Below are 24,548 nucleotides of genomic sequence, written 5' to 3'. Positions count from 1 at the left end.
ATATCCCGTAATATTTACATAAGATATTAAAGATAATCGAATTAATTCCGTCCTACCATAACTTAAACACGGAAATCTTTCTTAAACAGAGGAAACCTCCGGGAACAGACGCAAAGTCTTTGCGCCTCTTCCAAGAGACGCAGTGGGCTCGCTGCGCCTCTTCCCAAGCCCTTCTTTGCATGATTTACGTATCTTTTTTTATATCTTTCCGAGATTCACTTCCAAAGAGTCTCCGAAACCCTATTCCTCCGCGTGATTAGTATAAATAGGAGCTTTCGTTCCTCATATTTCTCACGCGAGTGTCCGCCCTTCTCTTCTCCCTTTGCATTCTAGACTTCGTTCTTACTAATTGGCGCCTACGTGCTTGGACTTCCGACCACGTAAGCTCGGATCTTTTCGGGTACCAGCCTCTCCGTTGCATGACCGACCAATTTGACCACTACACTCAATCAATCTAATTAATCAACTTGTTAAATCGTTTTCCTCTTTCGAGGGCACTCTTTCCTTGCGTTCGCGTCGAGCATCACTAATCGATCTTCTTAGTTCTTCTCGTTCTGTCAACATGTAAGTCTGAGGGTGTATTAATCTCTCTTTTATTTATTGTATTTTATTATCGTATCAATTGTAAGGTTTATGTCGAAAACATCTAATTAAAACCGATTTCTAAAACCGTCTTTAAAACCTGTTTTTGCGGATTTCCAGTAGACAGACGTCGAGAAAAGACGCAGCAACCGCTGCGCCTCTTCGAAGGAGCGCAGCACCTGCTGCGCCTCTTCGTGAGGATGCCGCAGTTCCTGCTTCTTTTCTTCTTCCTCCGTCCTCTGTAATTCGTGTTTATTTGTTTGTTTTCCTTTGCTTATTTCGATAATTCGTTCGCATGATAGTTTAATAATTCATATGTATTGTATTCATCATCATTAATTCACATGTTTTAATTCATCATTGTTCCGACTTAAATCCCAAATAATCAATATTTGCGGGTTTTCGTCATAAATTCAATCCGAGTTTTAGAGATTCAATTCGTTCATATTGAGTTCCTGGAATTTATCTTTGATATATTTTGCATCCATATTCATTGTCAATTCGTCATATTCTTTAGTCTAATCAATTAATTAGTTTGTTTAGTTGTTTTATTGATCTCATTCATTAACATCGTCCCTTCACATAATTAATCCGTTTAGTTTTCGTCTTATCCATGTTTTACTGTTTTATGACCTCCATCATATGTAAATAATACATTAAATAACTTTCATCCGAGTAAATAATTCTAATCAATCCTTAAAATTAACAATTAACATTAACGGTTTTGCGATTAAAACTTTAAATGAACTCACCCTTGGAAACAGACGCAAAGAATCGCGCGCCTCTTTCCAAAGGGCGCGATTGCGCCTGTTCGGATGAGTTCTGTCTCGAACCCTTTTCTCGCCTTGACGTAGTTTAATTAATTTACGTATTAATCAACTAATATTCGTATTATCACCTTCTGATCTATCGTGTTTTATTCTTTTATTTCTTTTTTCCCAAATTATCCGTTTTAAAGGTATTTTCGACATAAATCGCCTATCTCAATGTAATTATTGTAACTTTTATTATTGTAATTTATGATTATTGTATTTCTTTTATTGTTTGTATGCTTTCACATGTAAATTAATATTAAACTCCAACTTCGACAATAATTGTATGCTAATTAATTGTCAACCGACTTAGTATTAATTCTTCACATGCTAGGTTTAATCTATGGATGTTGCATTGCATGCATATAGTCGACGATATATCGAGTACGAATAACTTCCCTAATCATTAGTAGAGGCCGCTATCGAGGCGGGCGGGATTAGGTGTTCGATCAAAAGAGCTTCCTAATACGTACCCTCACCCCTTACTCCAGATCTCCGTGAGCACCCGTGTTCATTGGCATCCACGAGAGTCATTCTAGACATAGAATGCTAAGGGTAACGATTGCTTAGTGTTCATGTCACTACTTTGTGTCTTGACATGACACGAGGTATTCGAACGGTTCCAATTTCCCATAAAAATTGGTGGCGACTCCTTACGAAATGCAAACGCTTGTCCCTCGTTTCTCACCAAGCGCCCCCGTGGGCGGCCCGCTGTCCACAGATGGTAAGATACCTTGAAAGGGTAAAAGCTGACACAGCAAAATTGAAATCTTTCCAAATCCAATGCATTCCCAGGTCTGAGAACAACCGAGCCGACGCTCTCTCAAAACTTGCCAGTTCTACCATCAAGAATGTCAGCCGTACCGTGCTGGTGGATATCAGGAATGCTAAAAGCATCACTGAGACCGTCGGCATGGTGGGCGACATAGAAGCCGAGACGACGTGGATGACTCTGATAATGAAGTACAAACTGACAAATGAGTTACCGGAGGCACGCAGTCTCTCCCAGAAGATAAGAAGGATCGCCGCAAGGTACTTAGTGTTTGAAGGAGAGTTGTATAGAAGGTCCGTAATAAGGCCACTTCTGAAATGTGTCGGCCCAGCCGACGCAGAGCTCATACTCTTGTGAGATTCATGAAGGCATCTATGGACATCACATGGGGGCAAGAACACTAGCCCACAAAGCTCTCCGAGCCGGCTACTTCTGGCCTACCATGCTTGAGGATTCCAGAGCTAAGACCAAAAAGTGTAAAAATTGTCAGATGCATGCTCCGGTGATACACGCACCTTCCCGAGACTTACAACCAGTACTTAGTCCTCTTCCTTTTGCACAGTGGGGGATGGATTTATTGGGGCCATTTCCAACGGCCTCCGGAGGAAGAAAGTATCTGATTGTCGTCGTCGACTACTTTACCAAATGGGTCGAAGCTGTCGCGGTACATGCCAAGACGACGACGGCCGTAAGAAAGGTAATCTGGGAGAACGTCATAACTCGATTTGGGTTACCCCAAGTCATGGTGTTTGACCACGGCCGAGAGTTTTGGAGTGACATGGTGATGAGCTGGCTAGAAGAGCTCGGTATCAAGTTTGCATACTCCTCCGTCTGCCACCCTCAGAGCAACGGGCAGGCAGAGGCAGCTAATAAAACAATCCTAAACGGGCTGAAAAAGAAAGTTGAAGATCTGAAGGGAAGGTGGGCTAATGAACTACCCGGCGTCCTATGGTCCCTTAGAACCACGGAGAAAGAAGCAACGGGGTACAGTCCATTCCACCTAGTCTATGGGTCTGAAGCCGTCCTGCCAATTGAAGCATCGGTGCCAACATTCAGAAGGCAAACCTTTGACCCAGTCGAGAATGAGGAAGGTCCGAGAGTCTCCCTAGATCTGGTCGAAGAAAGCCGAGACACGGCACGGCTTAACTTGGCAAAGATATCAAAATCGAATGAGAAGAGCATACAACCGAAGGGTCCACAAAAGAGACTTAAGAGTAGGAGATCTAGTCCTAAGAAAGTCTACCGCCACCAACAAAGGAAACATCCATGGCAAAATGACGCCAATCGGGAAGGACCCTACAAAGTGGTTGAAGAAATGAGGCCGGTACATACCGGGCGACAGACTTGGGGGAGTGCCTCTAATGAGCCACTGAAACACCGACAATCTTAGAAAATACTTTGTATAGCGGCGGAGGTGTCCGAGACCGTTGTAGGTACCCCAACGCTTGATTATATCTAATGAAGAATGTTCCAAGTCTTCTATCAAAGTGAAATGTCCCTCCCATAGTCATACCAAGATATTTACAACAAAGAATCAAAACGAACTCGATCACCTCGGCCAAAGCCGAGGGTGACGAGGGAAACGCGACTTGCCCCACAGCAGTTGATTCAACATGCTTAGGAACGTATAAGTACGGTTGAGAAACGCAAATCGGGCGCCTCGGCTAGACCGAGAGTGAAAGAGGAAGCGATCAACACGTCTACAGATACGAACGCTGTCGCGCCGTAACCCCGATTGCCTCGGGCAGACCGAGAGTGACGGGGACACAACGACCGATACGCTAACATGTTCACAACGGCGGTTGGGAAACGCAAATCTGACTGCCTCGGGCGGTGGAGGAAGCGACCGACACGCCAACATGTTTAAAAACGTTAAGTACAGGTTGAGATACACATTCTAACCCTCGGCCAAGCCAAAGGTAGAAACGAAAGAAAAGCGCTCAATTAATAACGAAGGAAGACAACTCGGACAAAAATGAGAAAAAGACCTCGACCAAGCCGGAGGCAAAATAAACAAACTCTTACCGAAAATGTTTACGGAAATACAAGGAAGAAGTCGACGGCGTCCCCATAGGGATAGCCTAAACACTACCTACCAAAGTTTACAAAAAGAAGGAACAAAGAAAAGGGTACGGACATAAGACATGAAGTGCCAAAAGATGGCAGGAGGAAAGGCTTAATAATTGGCCCCGAACAAAAGCTATCCGAGATGCCGGTGAACTCGGTGACGACCGTCCGTCTCCCTATACTGTTGTTGCTTACGCCACCGCGACATCATCACATCATCTTTGGTGGGCGACCCGAGGCGACTTGGCGGCCTTCACTTCTTCACCGCCTTTGCCATCTCAGCTTCCTCCCTGGCCGCCTTCGCCTTTTCGGCATGGGCCGCCTTCTCCGCAGCCTCCTCTTCCTCCTTCTTCACCTTTGCCTCCTCCGCAGCCTTCTCCTCCGCGGCCTTCACCTTAGCATCAAGCTTATCATCAAACAGCTCGTCAAATATTTGCCACGGGAAGAAGCCTTCAGGAAAGAGCTCTCCGATCACTTCCCCGCTTCTTCGGCCAGTCCCGTATTGCGCACATGTTAGGGAGGACGACGCTTTGGAGCGTCTCAATGTCCTCCTCCCTCTGGGTGAGGATTGCCTTTGTCTTCCTGTGTGACTTCGCCTGGGCCGTATACAGGGACTTCCATTCCTCCCTCTTCTTGGCAGTGAAGTCGACGGCAGCCTGAACGTGGTCACGCTCCTCCAGCAGCTTAGCGGCATCAGCCTCCGCAGCCTCAACCTTGGCTCTCTCAGCAAGGACCGCCTTTTCAGCGTCCTCCCTAAGTTTTCGCTCGGCAAGGACCGCCTTTTCAGCCTCGACCTTGGCCCTCTCGGCTTCCTTTTTTCGCAGCAGCCGAGCTCAAGCTCGAGCCGCTCAAGGCGTGGGGCAGCTTCGGCCATGACCTTTTCTTGCTCCATAATATGAGCACCGGCCATGTCAGCCCACTTCGCCAGGATCTTCCTAATCTAGGCGGGGGAAGGCTTCGGGGAGGAGGAGACAACGGCGGCATTCTTATCATCAGTCTGCACAGGCCGCATCTCTAATCGCCATTCAGAGGGACCGGTAGACGGCGGCGGTTGATCTACAAAAAATGCGGACAAAGCATCCATGTCAACATTCATTGACATGCCGGAGAGCCTGTCATCAGGAACGCCTAATGAACCAGCTAAATATGAGCCACAGGTTAGATCCGTGCCAGTCCTGGGCTTCTTAGACAGAGGGTCGGCTGGCCCCTTCCCTTTGCCAGCCTCGGTAGCAGTAGCGGCGGCAGCAGCGGACGCTGTCTCTTTCCTCTTACGCAAAAGAGGAGATTCCTCTGCAACGGTGACCTCCTCATCGGTAATATCGACGACCACCACCGTCTCCTTTTGGACTGCAGGGATTGAAGGTTGAGCCGGAGTTGACGCCGTCGCCGCCATAGATATTGCCTTTGGTTTACGCCGCGGCACCTTACTGGCAACCTTCGCCTGGGCCGCCGTTACATCTAGAGCCTTCAACTGCTGATCCATGAGGTCGTTCGGCGCCGGTCTGCGATCACGTGTCTGGGCCTTAGGATGCAAATAAACAACTTTCTTGTCCTTGTCAAGTCCCATCCTCTTGAGGATTTCCTGAGACAGATCCGGGCCAAAACGGTCTACAAAGGAAACGAAGCAATAGTTAAGTAAAAGAAATAAATTAAAGTTCAAAAACAGGAACATTAAAAGCAGAGATGGGCCTCACACCGACCCCATTCACCCTGTTCGAGGGCCGGTATGAGGCCGACGTGGCAGAGCAGCTCATCCTGAAGAATGATCTGTGTCGGGGGCATCCATCCCTTCGGCGTCCCATCCTTCTCAGCCTTAAAAAGCTTCATTGCCCGCCTTTCGTCCTCATTGAGATGGACCCTAAAGGCATCCATCTTGAGCTTACTCCGGGAGACATATTTCTCACGCTCCCCCCGACTCTCACACCGCAAATTAACGCGGTGCTGGAAGGACCGGGGCAGTGGATAATCCTTCGGAACCTCGACGTATACCCACCGCCCCTTCCAGTCCTTACAAGATGTAATTTTGGACACGGTAACGTAGCCCGGCTCCGTCTGCACGCTGTACCACCCCGTGCCACCGGGGGTTGATGGCCGAAGATGATGAAGCCGGCGGAATAAGTTAACCGTTGGGGCCTCGCCCTTGAAAAGACAGAGCCACACAAAGCCAACTATAGTCCTAATGGCCAACGGATGCAGTTGGGCCACGGCGACGTTCATAGCTTTAATTATGGCCATAACGTATTCATTCAGAGGAAACCGGAGCCCATACTCCAGGTGTCTGATGTATACGCCGATACAGCCCTTGGGAGGGCAACAGACCGCCTGACCTTCCTCAGGAATAACAATTCTATACTCCCTGCCAAAGGACTAATGGTGTTAAAAAAACTCAGAGCCGGAGCAACTGGCGAACTTGTTTGTCCAAGCATGATCTGGACTGATCTTACAGGCGTCGCCGTGATCCAAGACATGCGGCCCCTCCTCATTGGAACGTGTCCTTTCAACATCACCACCGTCATCATCATCATCCGAGAAATCCTCCAAATACTGATCGTCAACCTCAGGAGAAGGAGACCTAGGGCCCCCGGACCTTATCGGGATGGTGGCCAGCGCCTCCTCTTCATCAAGACGCGACGGGGAGCCCTCCGGCGCAGGGTTACTAGGTCCAAAGATCGCGAGAAGACATGACAACAAATACTTAACAAATAAGAGTTGAAAAATTTGTTTGTTTACCTTGGAAAAGTGTTACGCCGAGTAACGCTTTGAAGACTAGAGAGAAGTTTCGTCAAAGAAGGCTAGAAAGAAGAAATTTTTTTGAGAAAATGAAATTTTGGTGGCCAAAATCCCAGGCTAACTGCTCTATTTATAGAGCAAAGCCCATGAAACGGACCAACCAGGGCAAAGCCCATGAAGCGTCAACCAATCAACGCCGAGCCACGTGTCAAGCATGCAGCCATGGAATGTCAATCGACAAACAGTTACAAAACTTCTTCAACACGCTCCTTGACAGAATGTCAATCGACGTATCTTCTTCAACACGCTCCTTGGTATCTACTTGCCAAACGGCCCGCCGATTCAACCAAGCTTGGCAAAGACCTACTGGGGGCAATAAAAAGCACACGGCACTCACAACCTCGGTCTCGGCCAGCGCCACTTTCTTTTCCACATTTGATGCCCTTTACACATCCATGTGGAGGGGGGATACGGTACGGCCTAAGCAGAACCAAGCCGAGGTAGAAGAAGCCGGGGCAGAAATTTTTACTTGCGCAGAATACGCTCAACACTCATCGAAGGTCCATACCACGGCATAGACTACGCTGGTGGCAAATTGATGGGGCATATTCTCGCACCACGACCGACCGAGTCAACATATTGAGCAAGGTCAAAGATATCCAAAGCAAGTCAACACCTTGGGACACCCTAGCCGACGCACTGTCGGCTGTCCTCCTTGGGTCTCGGCAATGCAACTAGCCAGCCGGGACACACATCCGCGTACTCACATCAAGACCCCTCGGCATGGAGTCAACAGGGCCCGCCGGCCTGCCATGGGTCCCTCGGCCGAGGGTAGAACAGTCTTTCCACCTGCTCTGCCACTTGGCCACTACGTGACAAAAGGTGAAAGTCTATAAATACTCCTCAACCCTCATTGAGGAGAGGATCCACAAATAATCAATTAAACATACTAATCTGGTATAAACTCTCTTATCTCTCTACAATATACATTGTGCCAAGTAACACACAACTTAATCCCTTTGAGTTTACTGACTTGAGCGTCGGAGTGAGTTCGCTCGGTACCAAGCCGAGCCCTCAGTTTGTTCATCGTTTCAGGAGAGGCCGAAAGGAAGAGTCAAGCAAAGTCATCATTCTACAAGCTTACGTGGTAACAAATCTGCTCTGGAACTACACCCGGAACAATAACATTGTATATTAGGTGTACCTAAAAAAAATCTTGACCGTGATTTAAGGGGTTTGCTATATTCCGCCCCTAAAAAATACCGTTTTGCCCTTGAGTAATTAAAACCCCACATTTTGGTAACGTTGATTTTAGTATATTATTAAACGATAATTAATAACAACGATAATTAATAACAAAAAACGATTAAATTAGAAACAAAAATGACGATTAGAAATGAAAAAACTTCAAACGACCATAACTATGTGTCCGGGTGTCCGATTTTGACGATTTGTTTTTCAAATCGCTTAACTCGATGAGACGAACACAATGGTAAAAGAAAAAAAAAACTGAAAGAGGGCCATTTGTGTAAAACACACGAACTGACCTAGGCCAGTTCATGTAAATCATGTCATCCAATGATTGACACCCTTCTGTTTTACTCCCTCTATTCAACTCCACATTACAAGTTTCTATTTTGTACACTATTTACAGGTGAACATTTAATTTTGATTTTCTCTCGATACGTAAGTGAAAATATATTCATGTGAGATCTTATTTGATTCGTCTTTAGGAGTATATTAAAAATATATAACTTTTATAATTTTTGCAAATACGTAGCTAAAGATATTTATCGCGTAAAATACGCGTTGACAAATGTGAAAAAACTAACATTTAATGTGGAGTTGAATGGAGGGAGTTATAATCTTTATGCCAAAACCAAATGCAAACAATTAACTTTTATTTTTAATTAGGGTGCTCTCCATTATTCCATTACCTCAAAAGTAATGGAAGTCCATTACTTATTTACCTCTAATAGATTCATTTTTATATATTATTTCACTTAAATATCAACATCCATCATTTAAAGTTAAAACCGTTAGATTATTTCAGAATAATATTTAAACTATTAAAAGATAATGAAGAGGAAAAGTAACGAAGAGCTCCAAATTATTTTATTTTATTTCTACCCATTTTTTTGTTCACAAATTGTCATTTATGGCGGGTCAAGTACTATTTATATAAGTTTGATAAACAAAAACAGAGTGTCTAGGAAGTGGTAATCTATTTTATTTTATCTACCCATATGGGTAATACTTGATCTGTTACAAACTTGTGACGGATATGCCCATCACAAGGAGACTTGCTTTTTTTTTTTTTTTTTTTTTTTTTGTTTTAACACCGTATAAGTTAAGGACCCATATCATGCATACTTTATTAGGTATCTTAAAAAGCAAAGAGTCATGAAAATGTGCACGCGCCGATTACAAAGTTGCTACTACATTCGATGATATTGTAATGCATATAAATTGCAACAATAATAATGCGACCAACCAAATAAGATACCCTTTTCGTAATAATTATTATTATATCCTTGTGATTGCGCCATTTAGTCATCATGTAAAAAGCTCCAAAATCTACCATATATTCTCATGTCTTATTTATTGGTTCGCCTAACTATGGAGTATTATTCATTTGTACGTGAGGCGAGGGGGGTATGAAACAAACCTCTTTCACGTATATTCTTTACTGGCTGTCTAAAGTTATGGCTGTGCCAAGCTTGTACTATAATTCTTCATTCGCAAATTCTTGTTTTAGATGACAACTTTTTGTCTGAAATTTCAGACGGGACATGTGTGATTATTTTATAGTTAAATGTAATTATAATGGTATATTTAGTGTTATAATTTATGGTAACTTGTTTTTCAATAGTGGTCACATTTGGCTGTAAAATGATTACAAAATATCATCTTATTACTTCATACCAAAACTAGTGTAGATCCCGTGCAAATGCGCGGTAAATATAAGCCTTTTAATTTTTAGTGTATTAGTTATAAATTTTAGATTTATATCTCGCGAATTTTTATAAAAGATAACTAATATTAAAATTAATCAAAAAAATTGAATAATTCCATGAATTGTGTTTTTTATGAAAATATTTTAACTACATCAATTTTTTTAAAAAAATCTTTTTTCTTCACGAAGTTAATAATAGGAGATACACTTTTAATGTATAGATTATTTTAAATGAAAAATTAGTTTAATAAATGAAAATTTAATTTGTTTCCATGAGTATAAGTTTGAGCACTTTGGAGGGAAAACTTTAAAAAAGTTGTATTCTCTTAGTACATAGGAGGATATACTTTTAAAATTTGCACCTCATTAATATTTATCAGTTCAGTCTATTGTATTTTGATATGAAATAAAAAAATTGAAATGGAAAACTAATAAAAAATTTTATTTACGTTGTGAATTTTTTTTAGTGAATGTTTTTTGTCACAAAGCTAATAGTAAGCATGTGTCAAGTTATTCTCTATAGTAATAATTATTGCATTACTGAAAAATTTAGCAACTTATACTTTATAATTTAATATCAATTTTATTTTATTTTAATGAAAAAATCATAATTATGAATTTATTTAAAAAAATTAGAGTTTATTTATAAGAATATATTCATTGAAAAGATAATAATGTGATGAAAGAAAATTTATTTATTACCTTATTTAGCTAGATGTTTTTTGGAGGGAAACTAAGAGAATTTTTATTCTCTTAGTAGTAGGGGGGATGGCTCGTCTGAAGCAAGACTAACTGTTCTTCATTATCAAATATTTCACTTAAACTAACAATTAACATAAACGACTTTTAAGCTATGTTCTTTTGAGCTTAATTTCAGCTCTCATTCAGTCTACTTCAGTCAGTTCGACTTATTTCAGCTCTATTTATCTCACATAAATTAAATTCAGTCCAGCTCTATTCAATTCACTTCAACTTAGTTCAGCTCATTTAAAATCAATTTAGCTTCATTCAAACAAAAAAAAAAGGGGCTTAGTAGACTTACTAATACTTCATAATCTCGATTAATTATAAACTTGATTTATTGGTCTATAATGAGATAATCGAGAGAAATGAGATAATCATTTTTCGCGGCGATTTGCTTGATCTAGTCCCCCCCCACACACCAACAATACTATCTTACAACCAACAGATATTAAGATTGTACAAACCGCCTCAAAGTTGTTGAGTTCTTTACACAAAGTTGTCGAGCTATTTTATAAGTTATTGAGCTAATTTAAAAAGTTATTGAGTTTAATAATTATTCCTCTTAAGCTCAATAACTTTGTATTGTAACTCGACAATTTTGTTAGTAAAGCTCGACAACTTTATAACAAAACTCGACAACATTGAAAAGGTTATACATAAACTACATACAACCAGTTGTATAATCTACTAATTACCCCTGTGTAGTGAAAAGAGTGAAATGAAAAAAAGAAAACTAAAATTGTTCTCAATGAGTAATCTTAGTAGTTATTACCAATTTTACCATTAGCCTAGTTTTGATCCTAAGGCCATACTTTGTGACAATTTTGTCAGCTTCCGTAAAGAAACCCAATATTTGCACATGTAGGTAGACCTGGTAAACAGGTCAATTAGGTTGGATTCGGATCGAGTCATTTCGGGTTACTTCAGGTTAAGTGATTTCAAGTTAACGGGTCTGTTTTGGGTTTGTTGGTCGGGACTATTTCGGTTCAAGCGGGTCGGGTTATTTCGAGTCGGGTCATTTTCGGTCAATGATTAAGAGAAAAAAAGGTATTTCAAGTCTTTTGGGGTCAATTAAAGTTATGTTTTGTCGAGTCATTTTTGGATTGAGTGGTTTCGGACCGGGTCATTTTGGGTCGAGTCTGTTACGGGTTCATGATAGCTCGGGTCATTTTCGGGTCGGGTCAATTCGGGTTTCAGATGTCGTTCGGGTGTGGCAGTTTGGATCAATTTCGGGTATCGGGTCAGGTTGATTTTGCCAGTTTTACGTGTAAGTTGTCTCACAATGATAAAAGAGGAGGGGGTTTACTACTTTATAAGTCAAGATGTTACTCTCTCTCTATTGACAATTGATTTTAGAGTGGAACCTTCTTCAACTTATGAAGGGGACTCCTTCTTCTCCGTGTGAATGCGGCCCAAACCCATTTACATGATTTAACAGCTTCCCTTTCAATATTCAATTTTATTAATTGCTTCATTCATCTCATTTCATACGTTATACGAAGTACAATATACGTGAAAAATACCTTAACACAACATATGAAAATAAAATAAATAGAAAAGTATCTCACACAATATTGGGCCTTATTCAGCATCTCAAAAAGGGAAAATGATAGTTACTCGTATTAGTTACTCTATTAGTCACAATAACTAGTAATAAGCAATACAATTGGTCTTGCTTGTGACGGGTTACCATTTGTGACGGATATTTTGTGAGATAAAATGGTAACAAAATGGGTTAGTGGAGAAAGGGGACCACATGAATAGTGTTGCAGAGAGAGAAAAAGTGGGTACATTGTGAGGTAAAATGATATCCGTCTTGAACTTGTGATATATGTCAGCAATGAAATTTGTGTAAGACGAAAACCGATAGTAAGTCAACTCAAACGGATTATTGCTAATTCACAAAAGTAATTGCATATTACGGAGTAATAATATACATGGAGTAATAAAAGCAAGCAGTTAAAAAATTGCAATATGTAAACGGGAAAAAAATAAAACCGACACACAAAATAGGGGGTTTAACTAAAATGAAAGACAAAAGGAATCAACAAGTCAGGATGGCCGAGTGGTCTAAGGCGCCAGACTCAAGTTCTGGTCCTCTAACGAGGGCGTGGGTTCAAATCCCACTTCTGACATTTTTCTTTCTATTTTTTTTTCTGTCTTAATAATTGAATTGAAATGATTTTAGCATATTTATTAATTGAATTAAAATAATCGTGTCCATAAGACTTGCAAATTGTGAAGGCATGGCGTGCAAATTTTTTTGGATATAAGCCAAGAAATTGATCAAAGATTCGAACTATTAACATGATCCAAACCATTTGACGGTTTTCGTTCATGTCCATACCAATATACTCCGTATGACATAAATTTGTGGTTTTATCTGATTAATAAAACGAGACAAAAGAGAAGGATCAAGCAACAACAGAAGTTTATCGAACTGTGGCTTTAAAATCGTGTATGATACAGTCCTATCAAAAGACCAACCAAAATACTCGTATGATTGAAGGAGTAATATCAAGCAATTACTGAAGAAAAATAATTTTCTGGGAGCAAAAGAAGCGAAAACACACACAATACTCAAATACCGCCTTTATTTTATTTTATTTTATTATATTTTAGTTCCATTCAAGGATAACATTCAGCCATTCAGGTACATTGCTAGATGGTAGGGAGAATCCAAATATGAGGGGGTAAACCCCTCTCCATATCAACATCGACCGGATTATAATGACGCCTGAAGGATTGTTCTCTAATCAGGAACACACCAGCGTCAATTGGACCCCTAAACTGGTGATTCTTACTGTACGTTGTGCTAAAACCACGGTAATCATCAGTAAAATAGATTGAATTCGGGATGATACCGGGAAAAGCCGAGGCTTTAACACAGTATGAGTGACTATCTCCCACGAACAGTGCTGCATCACCAATGCTTGAGAGTTCAAGCCAGTCGAACATTTCACGCTTCTTTCCCAACTTGTAGACGGAGAAACCAAGGGTCCGAGAGATAATACCGCCATTGCTACTCGGACGGAACTCAAACGACTTGACTACTTGTAAAAGAGCATTTCCATCATTTGACTCCACGATGTACCTTCGAGGAACATGGTTGGTTGGGCTATAAAGAGGGGCACTGATAGACTCGAGCTGGGGGTTATTGACTTCAGGGTCTGAGACGAACAGCTCCCCACATAAATCTATGGCGGTAAAGCGTCCATCAGAGTAAATCAGGTCATCAATTAAAGGGTTTCCATCTAAGCAAGTCCAACTTTCATCCCCAGACATGTAATAAGCCAAGTTTCGACATTTACCATAGATCAACATGACAGTATAATTACGAGATGCGACAGGATCAGATGATAATACAGCCTTACAGATGTAATATTCAGGAAGAACATCATAACTTGTCTCTGATTCAGAAAAATCCATTGCTGCCGAAAATGGGGGAAGGTATATGGTTCCCTTCTCATTTCCAAAATAAAAGGGGTTGAATAAAGTTAGCATAAAGGAGATAGGTTCAATAAAGATGAGCCAACCATGGCATGAACCAATGCACCTGGTGTTGTACGGCACTGGTAATCTCAGGTCATAGACTTGTCCATCAGGCAGACTGTAAAGATTGCGCGGGCTTCCAGGCCTGTCGGAGGTCGGAATGAGCAAAAGTGGCAGTCTTCTCCTGAAGATCATGTTTGCTTGAATGTTCATTTCTTGAAGTCTACGTTTGCAGACTGCGCGCCATCGGGTGCAAACACTGCCAAAGCAAATCAAGTCAGACAAAAGAAAAAATTCAGTTAAAATCACAAACAGGATGTTCTCAGGCAACCAAGCCCAATCTGCCTTCGGATAAGTTGATTGCGAGAAATCCATCAGTGTAGTAAGAGTAGTAATGATAATGGTTTATATTTCCCCCATTTCCTCATCAATTATAAAGCAAGGATATGAGACAACATACGGTAGAAATCTGGACAGCTAAGTATTTAGAAGATTACTATAGCACTTAATGGATTTACTTCCTTCAAAAGAGTGATTAATGTAGGAAAGATATCAAAAGAAAAAGGGTAGATATGATGGGTGAATAAATGTCACCAAGTTGCAAGTAAGAAACAAGCCCGCTTAAAATTCTCAAACATATAGAACCAAGGCCCAAGGGTTACGGTTTATTCTGAAAAAACTAACATCAACAACGCACATATAAACGAACAGTTTTACAGTTTTAACTGCATTAAAAAAAACAGTGTTAGCTAATGCAACAAATATATTACCCAGTCAGTTTACAGTTTTTGAGGACACTGACGGGTTAATTATGCCTTCCAAGTAACGCCAACTTGTAAATTATGAACCTTATTGACATTGATTGCCTTTAGCAAGATATTCTAATTGTCAGTTTCCTCCAATTGGAAATTTTCATGTTTTCTGTGGTGCAAAACTGCAAATCCTACATATATCCAACTTCACTAACATATACACCTATATATCCTACTGTAAACAAGAAAGAAAAATGCCTCTTGTAAGGTAATGTAAGCGCTCATATAATCTTCTAAAATTTCAACAAAGTAACTGACTAATTGATGCTCGTACAATGTCATGCTGCTATTCAGGAAACAGTGACGTGTAAATTATGATAACTCTCGAGCACAAACAAGTTAGAGAACTTCGAGAGCCATGAAACCGAGTATGCGATGGCAAGTTACTCTATTTAAGCTAAATGAAGTAAACAAAGACACCAGCAACAAACACAATAATGAGAAGCTATCAGTATGTTGTTTTCCGTCTGACGTGACCTATACGCAACCATACATAACAACTGTGATAATAGATTTACCTCTAATTTTGTATCTCGTGTGATAACTTCCTCGAGGGAGTATCAGCTTTATAAACCGATTAATATCCTGTGGGTAATTCGGTACCACCAACCTCTAACAACCAGAGCATACTTCACCAGCCAAATCCATATGCGCGAGTTTTGACTGTCAAGAACAGTGCTTCAGCTGTTGAACTTTGTCACATACAAACCATATTAGAAAAAATGGCAAACAGATGAACTTAAGGACAAGAGTTGAATTCTCATTCTAATAATTTAAACATAAAAATCAGCTGCAGCCTGCAAGCAGATGATACTCTATGTAGAAACTAGAAAGAGTCTTTTGTATCACCAGAAGAAAAATTACCTAACAAACAACTGCTGCACATAAACAGATCATATCACTGCAAATATTTAATAATGTGAATCCACCAAGATAAGCAGTAAAACTCAATAAGCAATATATTTCCACCTCAGATAGTTGACTGACAAGAGATAAAGACATAGGCGTTATATAGTTGAATGAATCCAATTTATGGCGAAAAGCAACTTTCCTCAGATAGTTATAAAATACAAAGCCAATAGTAACAAGAATAGGCATTCTTGTTACACACGTAAGCTCATCGGCAATGAAACAGCTTCCTACTACACCCCCAAACCTGACCATAAATTATTGAAGCAAGGTGGTTTGGCAACAGTAACATGTGAGTAAACCGATCTAAGATATTAATGGCAAGAAATTGACCCTGAGAGTATATAGGACCTTAAGATCTTAGGACAAGCCAATTAATGTAACAAGCACAGTGTGTATCACCTGACTTCCAAAAGCCTTACATTCAATTCCACCATAAACAGCAAAGGATAGTTGTTAGGAGATGACATAGTCTGATGACAGATAGCCTCACTAACAAATTACTCACAGCTGACGTCTTGGCCACGTTTCCTCGGAAGTGTCTATTGCAGTAATAAATGAAATTGATAATGCCTTTACTATTTCCAAAGTATAGGTTGTTTATTAGGGTTATCACAAAGGACTCATCATAGAGAACAAGACTAAGCTCAAGTGGTAAGAGCTCTCTTACTCCAACCATGAATTTGGGGGTTCCATTCTCACCCGCAACATAAGTGCGCTCATTTGAACCAAAAAAAGAAAAAAAACAAATCAGCTAACCACTATTTATTTTTACCTACAAAAACATGTAATTAATATTCATCTTTAAAGCAGTCAGTCAAATATAATATAAAAAGGGAAAAAGGCGTCCGGCGCTGTCAAACCTACAAAAACATGTACTGTATAATTTATTCCGGGAAAGGAATAAATTATACTATTGAAAGCAATAGAAAGGAAACAAAATCGGTGATGTTACATTATTTTGCAAAACCCTAGAAGCTTAGTCCATGTACAATTAAATGGGCAATATACAGAAATACCTGAAGTAAAACGAAAAAAGTACAAAAACTAATTACAATGTCTTCACATAGGGCATTTTTTCCCCTTAAGATTTAATAGGATTGGGATTTTCAGGATTATTTATAATTGCCTAATTAGATGTGATAGTGATTCATTATATAAGAAGTTGGCAAATTGTAGCAAACTCCTAAGTTTAAAAATAGATTTAAGATCTTTAAAAAATAAAATTTATGATCCAATGGTTATATGCTTATATAATATAATTAGTAAAGATAGTAATATGAAAGCCAAAAGTGAAGTCATTGTAAGAATTCGACAGCCCTAACTGCCAACAGAGAGTTGACCCTTTTTGTTCCCTGAGGTTTGGATTCTTGTTATAATAACAGAAAAGCATGCCATTGATCTTCAATCAACAACTATTTCTTTTGGAAGATCACATAGGTCTAGAAAATAAACCTACAAATTCATCAATCATGAGCTGAAAATTTTGACGCTTTACCGTAAAGACTAGTTGGCAAGGTAAGTATTCAAATTCCGGTAGACATATAAGGGTTCACATTTGGATACAAGATCTAGCAGTTTCCAATATAAACACATCAACAATCCACGCAACTTTTCGGTCTTGTGAAAGCAATCTACCATTATAAACCTAAACCGTATCAACAATGATTACCTAGTAATCTAGAATAATCCAATAAATAACAAAAATGGCAATGAAGATTTCAGTAGTAGATGGAGACATGGAGTTATTTGAATACAGGGTTCTACATGGAAAACAAGATTTCCTACTGAAGGAAAACACCGACATTGCTATTTGGGAAGATCTCAACCTCACCATTTGTAAAAGGGTATTTCTATCATTTGACACCATGATATACCTTCGAAGATTAGGCCAGGTTGGGCCGTAAAGAGGCTCACTGATATACTCCAGTTTGAGGATATTGGCCTCAGAGTCCAAGACGGAAAGTTCCCCATATAAATTTACTGCAGTAAATTGTCCTTAAAGTAAATCATGTCATAACTAAAGGGTCTCCATTTATGCAAGTCCAACTTTCATCCCCGGATTTGTAATACGTCAAGCTTCTAAATTCACCGCAGATTAGCATCACAATATAATCAGAAATAAGACCTGATCAGCTGACAATGCCCTACAGATCTAGTATTCGGGGAAACATAATTTTGCACTGAGTGACAGAAATCCTGAGCTGCCGGGAATGGGCAAGGTTAATGGTTCCCTTCCTATTACAAAAATAAAAGGGATTGCATGAGGCAACCACAAAGAAGAAGGGTCCAATAAAGATGAGTGATCCATGACATGAACCAATGTACCTGGTGTAGTATGGCACTGGTAATCTCGGATTCTCAGGTAATAGACTTATCCAACAGGAAGACTTAGAGATTGTGCGGGCTTGGTGGGTATCAACAACATTGGCAGTCTCTTACTGAAGAACCTATTCGAACATATGTTCGTTTCTTGAAGTCTGTGTTTGCAGACTAACCGCCACGGCGCCACCTGACACGAACACTGCCAAAGGAATTAGATCAGACAAAATGAATATTTCTGTTAAAATCACAGTAAGAATGTTCTCAGGCAACCAAGCCCAATCTAGCATCTTATACATTGAGTGCAAGGAATCCATCGGTGTAGCTAAGACTAGTAAAACTATAAAGAGTTGATGATAATGGGTTTATACCTACCATTTTCACACATCAATTATAAAGCCAGAATATGAGACAATATATAATCGAGATCTGGACAAGTAACAAGCTAATATTTCCAGGAATTCCGCTTTACGGATGTCTATTTCCTTTCAAAGAGCATTTAATGAAGAAACGACATCTTAAAAAAAAAAAAAAAAGACAATAAATATGAGTGAACAAATGTGACTAACTTGTTCAAACAGGTAAAAAAAAAACAGTTCCATTTAAAACGCTCATATGAAAATGCACCTTGTTTCTTCTAATCAATCACTCTTTTCTGAATATCTATCTGCTTCCGTTAAAGAGGGTTACATTAGCAAGAAAATAATTAATCATGATCTTCGGAAGACCTGTTTATGTGACACAACAAGTGTAGCCTTAACAAAGATATTGATTGGCATAGATTAGCCTTAGCAAATATATTCCCATTGCCACTTTCCATGTTTTATCAGTTCTAGAATTTTTCGTGTCCTGTGGTGCAAATTTCATCCACTCCGTAATATGTAGACATATGACCAACTTCAGTATCATATCTACCTATATTCTATGGTAAAATAAAAAAAAAAAAAGGTTTTTCTAACGTCATGTTGGCTTTTATATAATCTTCTGTACCTTCTACGAAGATCTATGCTTAATCTCGTCACATAACAGGCTAACAAGGTGATTCCTTGATTACTATGTCATTAACTGATACTATATGTAATGCAAAATATATTTTGCCCTCACGGTAAGATGGAATAGAAAAGACGATGCAGGCATTGTTGGATGAAAACTAACATTCACAACAGTTATAGTGGATTATAAACAATTATAGGGTAGAGGATCTTCTGAGAACTTCGAGAGCCATGAAGCCGTGCAGGTTACAGGTAACTTGTCTCTTTACACCTAGCGAAGCGAACAAAAATTACAGGAATAATAACAAAAATGGTAAGCTTTCAAAATGTTATATTCAGTTTGGTTACGTGACCGATACGCAACCATACACCCAAGTGAAAGAATAGATTTTGCTCTATCTTTGTATCATGTATCAGTGTATCACAGACCAATCAATAAAAAAGGGCAGCCCGGTGCACGATGGCGTCCTGCTAGGTGACGGGTCCGGGGAAGGGTCCCACCACAAGGGTGTAATTGGGGCAAGCCTTCCCTTGCCATTTTGGCAAGAGGCCGCTCCAAGGATTTGAACCCGTAACCTCACAGACCGATCAATATAGTGCAATAATTTGGTAGATCAGTTAACTAGTTTCAGAGTAACACCTTTTTCTTTTAAAACAAACAGAGTAGCAATTCATTAGCTAAACTACTTGTGCAGCTCTGAGCCGCTGACTGTCAGGAACAGTATTTCAATTTTCATATCTCTGTCAAAGGTATTTCATATTCATGTCAAAAAAATGGCAAACATATGAAACTTTGGGAACTGATTTATTTTTATTTTAATAATTCCAGCATAATATTCTGCTACAACTACAAGCAGATGATAATTGATACATAATGTAGCAATATTTTTTATTACTGCTAGAAGAAAATTTATTATCTGACTAACAACAGTAAGCATATAAATTGGTAATAACACTGCAACTATGTAAATCCACTAGGATAAGCATTAACAGTTACAAGATATGTCACAAAACAAGAATCCAAGCATATCTTTTCAACCTGTAAGAAGTTCCACACGGAGATGTATGCCTTATATAGTTGGATTAATCCAAATAGGTGGCGGTAAGTGGCTGTTCTCAGATACCAGATAGAAAATTCTCCTAATTATACCATCATCCAAGTGACACACACCAATATAGCGATGGGCAGTAAAATGGTACGAATTAAGGCGCTTAGAATCAGCATCTTCGTAATAATCAGTGAAGTAGACAGAATTTGGTGCACATCCCGGGAAGTTGGAGGTGATGACATACTGAGAATGGTTGTCCCCTACGAACAGTGCACCTTCCCCGAGGCTCTCAACCGAGATCCATTTTTTTCTATCATTATTATCCAACAGCTTATACAGAACGAAACCAATTGTAAAAAAAGCAGGCACATCCTTGTTACACTTGCAAGCTCGTAATAACCTAACCGTTTGCAATATAGTTCCATCGGGTAATTTCACAATGTACCGTCGGCAAAAAGTTCCTAACATACCTAAAAGGTGGTCAGAAACTATACTATGAGAAGCAGGCTTGACGCGAATGTCACATGAGATAAGCTGACCTAAAATATCAACGGCAAGAATTTGACCGTGAGAGTACATAAGGTCATAGATAAGAGGGACTTCCCAATTAACGTATGTCCAGTGTGTATCACCTGACTTCCACGAGGCTAACAATTGAAATTCACCATAAATAAGCATCAATACATAGTCATTAGGCGATGTGGCGGGGTCTGATGACAGAATAGCCTTCCTAACAAAATACTCACAGTTGAAATCTTGGCCTTCTTCCTCAGAAGTGTCTAATGCAGCAATAAATGGAGGAAGATGGATAATGCCTTGGCTATTTCCAAAGTAGAAGGGATTTATAAGGGTAACCACAAAGGACACTTCATCAAGGATGATCAGCCAACCATGAGAAGAGCCAATATATCTCTTGGTGTAAGGGACTGGCAAACGTAGATCATAAATCTCTCCACGGGTAATACTAAATAAATTGTGAATAGGGGAATCGTTTTCAATGGCGGGTATAAGAAGCATGGGAATATTTCGGGTGAAGTGCATGTTGCCATGTAGGTTCAGTTGTTCGAACCTATCTTTAGCGACAAAACGCCAGTGACTACACACACTGGCAAACCGAATCATGTCAGAGAGAAGGAAAAGTTTATTGAGCACCATAAAGAGCAGGTTTCGAGGCAACCATGCCCAATCAGGCTCAAATGAGGATGAGGAGGTGGTTAAGGCCTTGGTTGATTTCATGTTGAGAGTTTAACAGGACAAGTGAAGGATGGATGGAACTCTACATTACACCCAACTTCTTATATATGGGATTGATCATGACATTAGAGGGAAGTAATTTGATATGGGACTCTAAATCTACCCAAATCGATAAAGATCGGTATATAGATCCGTTTTGATTTAACGGAAGGAATGGATTTGTTACTGTGGTTAAAGACTGAGAGTAAGTATGCACATTCAACACACTGAATTTACTTACATACATTTTTAGTGCATTACTCTTTGTTACGTGATAGGCGACAACATAGTTATAAACTCTCATAAGATAGCGTGTAAGTTACGTTAATAAGTTACGGGAATAATTAAGAGTACAACTTAATTTGTTTCTTGTAAAAAAGATTCCCTACTTCAATCATTCGAAGATTTCTAAAGAGCTGGATCACAAGTATACCTTACCTTTGTTTGGAACAAAGCCAAAGCCAATACTATACATAAGGCCACTCATAAGACAAAATTGACGACTTAGTTCTCAAGGGTACTACTACTAACTCTACTATGACTTTAGAGAAGAAATGTCGCTGATGAGTAAATAAACTTCTTCAATTAGTAGGTTATGTTGGTCTATAAACTAAACGTATGGATACACCATCGATAAGTCGGAAATTTTAACCATTCAGCGTAACTGCTAGCTGGGAACCTCTTACGTGGTAAGTGGTAAGTAAGTGGATCCACATGACATAATATCTTAAGAGATTACGTTCGTATTCAGGATCTAACAGATCACAATCTATTTGCGTTAATCCAAGAAGATTTACGATCTTTCGATGAAAACAATCTGGGATTAAAAATCTAAACCTAATCAATTAGAAAAATAGCAGATAAATTAACAAAAAAGCAAATGAAAGATTTCAATAGATCAACAATTTCAGTATTGTGAAAGGAAAACCAGAATTTTTACTTAAATGAACCCCTTCAGTAAACAAATAAAAAAAAAACTCTATGAAGTTCCGGAAGCAATTCTCTCTGATACTAACAAAAGTCCAGATAACGAAAATGCTTAACACAGATCGGTAAACTGTTTATATGTTATACTTCGTAGGTTATACCTTTGCTTATCAGAAATTCTGTTTTCCCTCCAACTTGCCATACATACCGCATGACCTGCAAGCTGTAATGTGTACTCCACACCTGACAAAATCATACCAGAATTAAATTGATTTCCCCATACATTAACAAAAACATTTGTGTATGAGAGCACATATCAGAATTAAATTTTTACGAAAACTTAATGTAGCTTTTTTATTAAACACATTACAATTTCGTGAAAGTTACTAGGTTGCTTTAAAAATTGACGAAATCATCAGAAAGCATTATTTCCATACCATAAGAGCAAAACGAGAACGTTAAAAAACTACTCCGTAGTTCGTATGAAAATTTGGGAGCAACCCTTCATCATACAAAACCGATATGGAAGATATTGAACACAACGAACAATTTTTCACATACAAAATAATCAGATACTATATCAAACACATACTAGCTACGAAAGTGGCTCATCGTCACTCTAATATCCAACCACCAACAAACGAGATGTCAGCTAAGTTAGCCTGTAAAGTCATTGAGTGGTCTACAAATGACTAGGTCCGTAACCAGTTATGGTGTGTTTGGATTGATTGATTTGGAGTGAAAGGAAGGGGAGGGAATTGGAAGGATGAGAAATCCATTGTTTGGTTAGCAAAATGAAGTGAGAGGGATTTGGAGGGGAGGGAAAATGGATCCCTCCATTTCCCTACTACAAGGCAAATTATTTCCCCACCAATATAGGCAAGATTTGGAGGGAAAATCATCTCCTCCATTCTCCCTCCCCTCCCCTTCCCTTCCTTTCTCTTCCCTCCTTCCCCCTCCCCTTCCTCTCCCTCATTTTTTCCTATCCAAACAAGGCCTTACGGTTCCAATTACAACAGTGACGTAAAAACAGCACAATATCATCAATAACACAAAAACAAAAACAAAAAAATCAATTCATAACCATAAAATTCAAAATAATAGAAATTCTTAAGACATTGCTGATTAAATCAATCAAATTTTATACCATTGCTATTTTGATGTCTAAACCTCCAATTTAGGCATTTAGCTCCAATTTGCCAGGCCGTAGCGAAATCGAAATATAACACGCCTGAAACAAACATGATACACAACCAAATGTTAGCGATTTTTGATCATTTTCCACATGAAAATATACAGTTTTGTACAGATGATCAGAAAATTTTCAGAATTACAAAAAAATCATGCAATTTGTTAGCAATGTAGATCAATTTCATACAAAAACTCACCAAAATTAGAAATTGGGAAGCAATTAAAGCCAATAAATTGGAGAAAAATTATGGCAGAATTAGTAACTAATGCATGTTTATGTAAATGGAAGTGTTTGTAATTCTTCGGGTAATCATTTGTTTCCTTTTGATTAAAATACCGGTTTCAAATAGTAAAAAGGGTAAACAATTGATTGGGACGGAGAGAGTGAAGTGAAACTGAACTGCGCAGAAAGTGATCAAACCTCATTCGGGTGGGTATTCTCTGGAACTTGGATGGATCCTGGAAGGTATGGTCATCTGATTCTTCAGTGTACGGGCCCGGGATTGGACCCGTATCCGGAACCAAACAGATATTGGCATAGAATATAGATTTACATACTCGATTTGAATTGACCCGAATATTAGATAGTTTCGACTTTCGACATTCCTTGACTAAGAGGAAAGCTTACTTAGGTGGGGAAACAAAAAAGGGCGACAGGAAAGCACAATAATGTGGTGGTGATATTTTTTTTTTTTTGGTTTAAACGAGTGCATTATATCGCGAGTGGGAATCGAGTAATGTATAACGTGGTTTTCCAATTTATCTTTTTTTTTTTTTTGTCAATTAGTGAGAGTGAGTTTACATATTAATGACTCTTTGGGCTAAATTATGAGCCATTTTATTGTACTTCCTAGGAATAAAACAAAAAGAAATACAATGGAACATAGAGCATAAGTTAAGGATGTATGTCACCGGAACTTTAGTCTTCAAGTCAATCTTCGAATTATCCATTATTTGA

The 24,548-nt window shown here is 39.3% G+C and overlaps 2 protein-coding genes and 1 non-coding gene across 11 annotated transcripts; 1 reads left to right on the top strand and 2 right to left on the bottom strand.

Annotated features, from left to right (window-relative positions):
• The first annotated feature begins 12,714 nt into the window (after positions 1–12,714).
• TRNAL-CAA (transfer RNA leucine (anticodon CAA)) lies at positions 12,715–12,798 on the top strand. The gene has a single exon. It is a non-coding gene; the product is annotated as a tRNA-Leu (tRNA).
• A 442-nt stretch (positions 12,799–13,240) lies between these two features.
• LOC141618301 (putative F-box protein At5g55150) lies at positions 13,241–24,280 on the bottom strand. 9 transcript variants are annotated; one of them, XM_074435396.1, is made up of 7 exons: positions 24,012–24,280; positions 23,547–23,630; positions 22,561–22,642; positions 18,205–18,400; positions 15,832–18,114; positions 15,486–15,659; positions 13,241–14,414 (listed from the first exon to the last, which is right to left on the bottom strand). In XM_074435396.1, the coding sequence occupies exon 7, from the start codon at positions 14,366–14,368 to the stop codon at positions 13,325–13,327; it is 1,044 nt and encodes a 347-aa protein (XP_074291497.1). In that variant the 5' UTR covers positions 14,369–14,414; positions 15,486–15,659; positions 15,832–18,114; positions 18,205–18,400; positions 22,561–22,642; positions 23,547–23,630; positions 24,012–24,280; the 3' UTR covers positions 13,241–13,324. The 9 variants fall into 9 exon arrangements, with proteins under 9 accessions (XP_074291497.1, XP_074291499.1, XP_074291500.1 ...); XM_074435398.1 differs by having other exon boundaries at positions 16,279–18,114; XM_074435399.1 differs by having other exon boundaries at positions 15,486–15,630; positions 16,279–18,114.
• Positions 20,152–21,475, bottom strand: LOC141620776 (F-box protein At2g26160-like). Its single transcript, XM_074437560.1, has 2 exons — positions 20,315–21,475; positions 20,152–20,229 (listed from the first exon to the last, which is right to left on the bottom strand). Exons 1-2 carry the CDS (start codon positions 21,473–21,475, stop codon positions 20,152–20,154), a joined length of 1,239 nt encoding a protein of 412 aa, XP_074293661.1.
• Positions 24,281–24,548: the final 268 nt, after the last annotated feature.

The sequence above is a fragment of the Silene latifolia genome, chromosome X, assembly GCF_048544455.1.
Source record: "Silene latifolia isolate original U9 population chromosome X, ASM4854445v1, whole genome shotgun sequence".
NCBI lineage: Eukaryota > Viridiplantae > Streptophyta > Magnoliopsida > Caryophyllales > Caryophyllaceae > Silene > Silene latifolia.
Note: the sequence above shows the minus strand (reverse complement) of the source record. Positions and strands in the feature narration are given on the sequence as shown.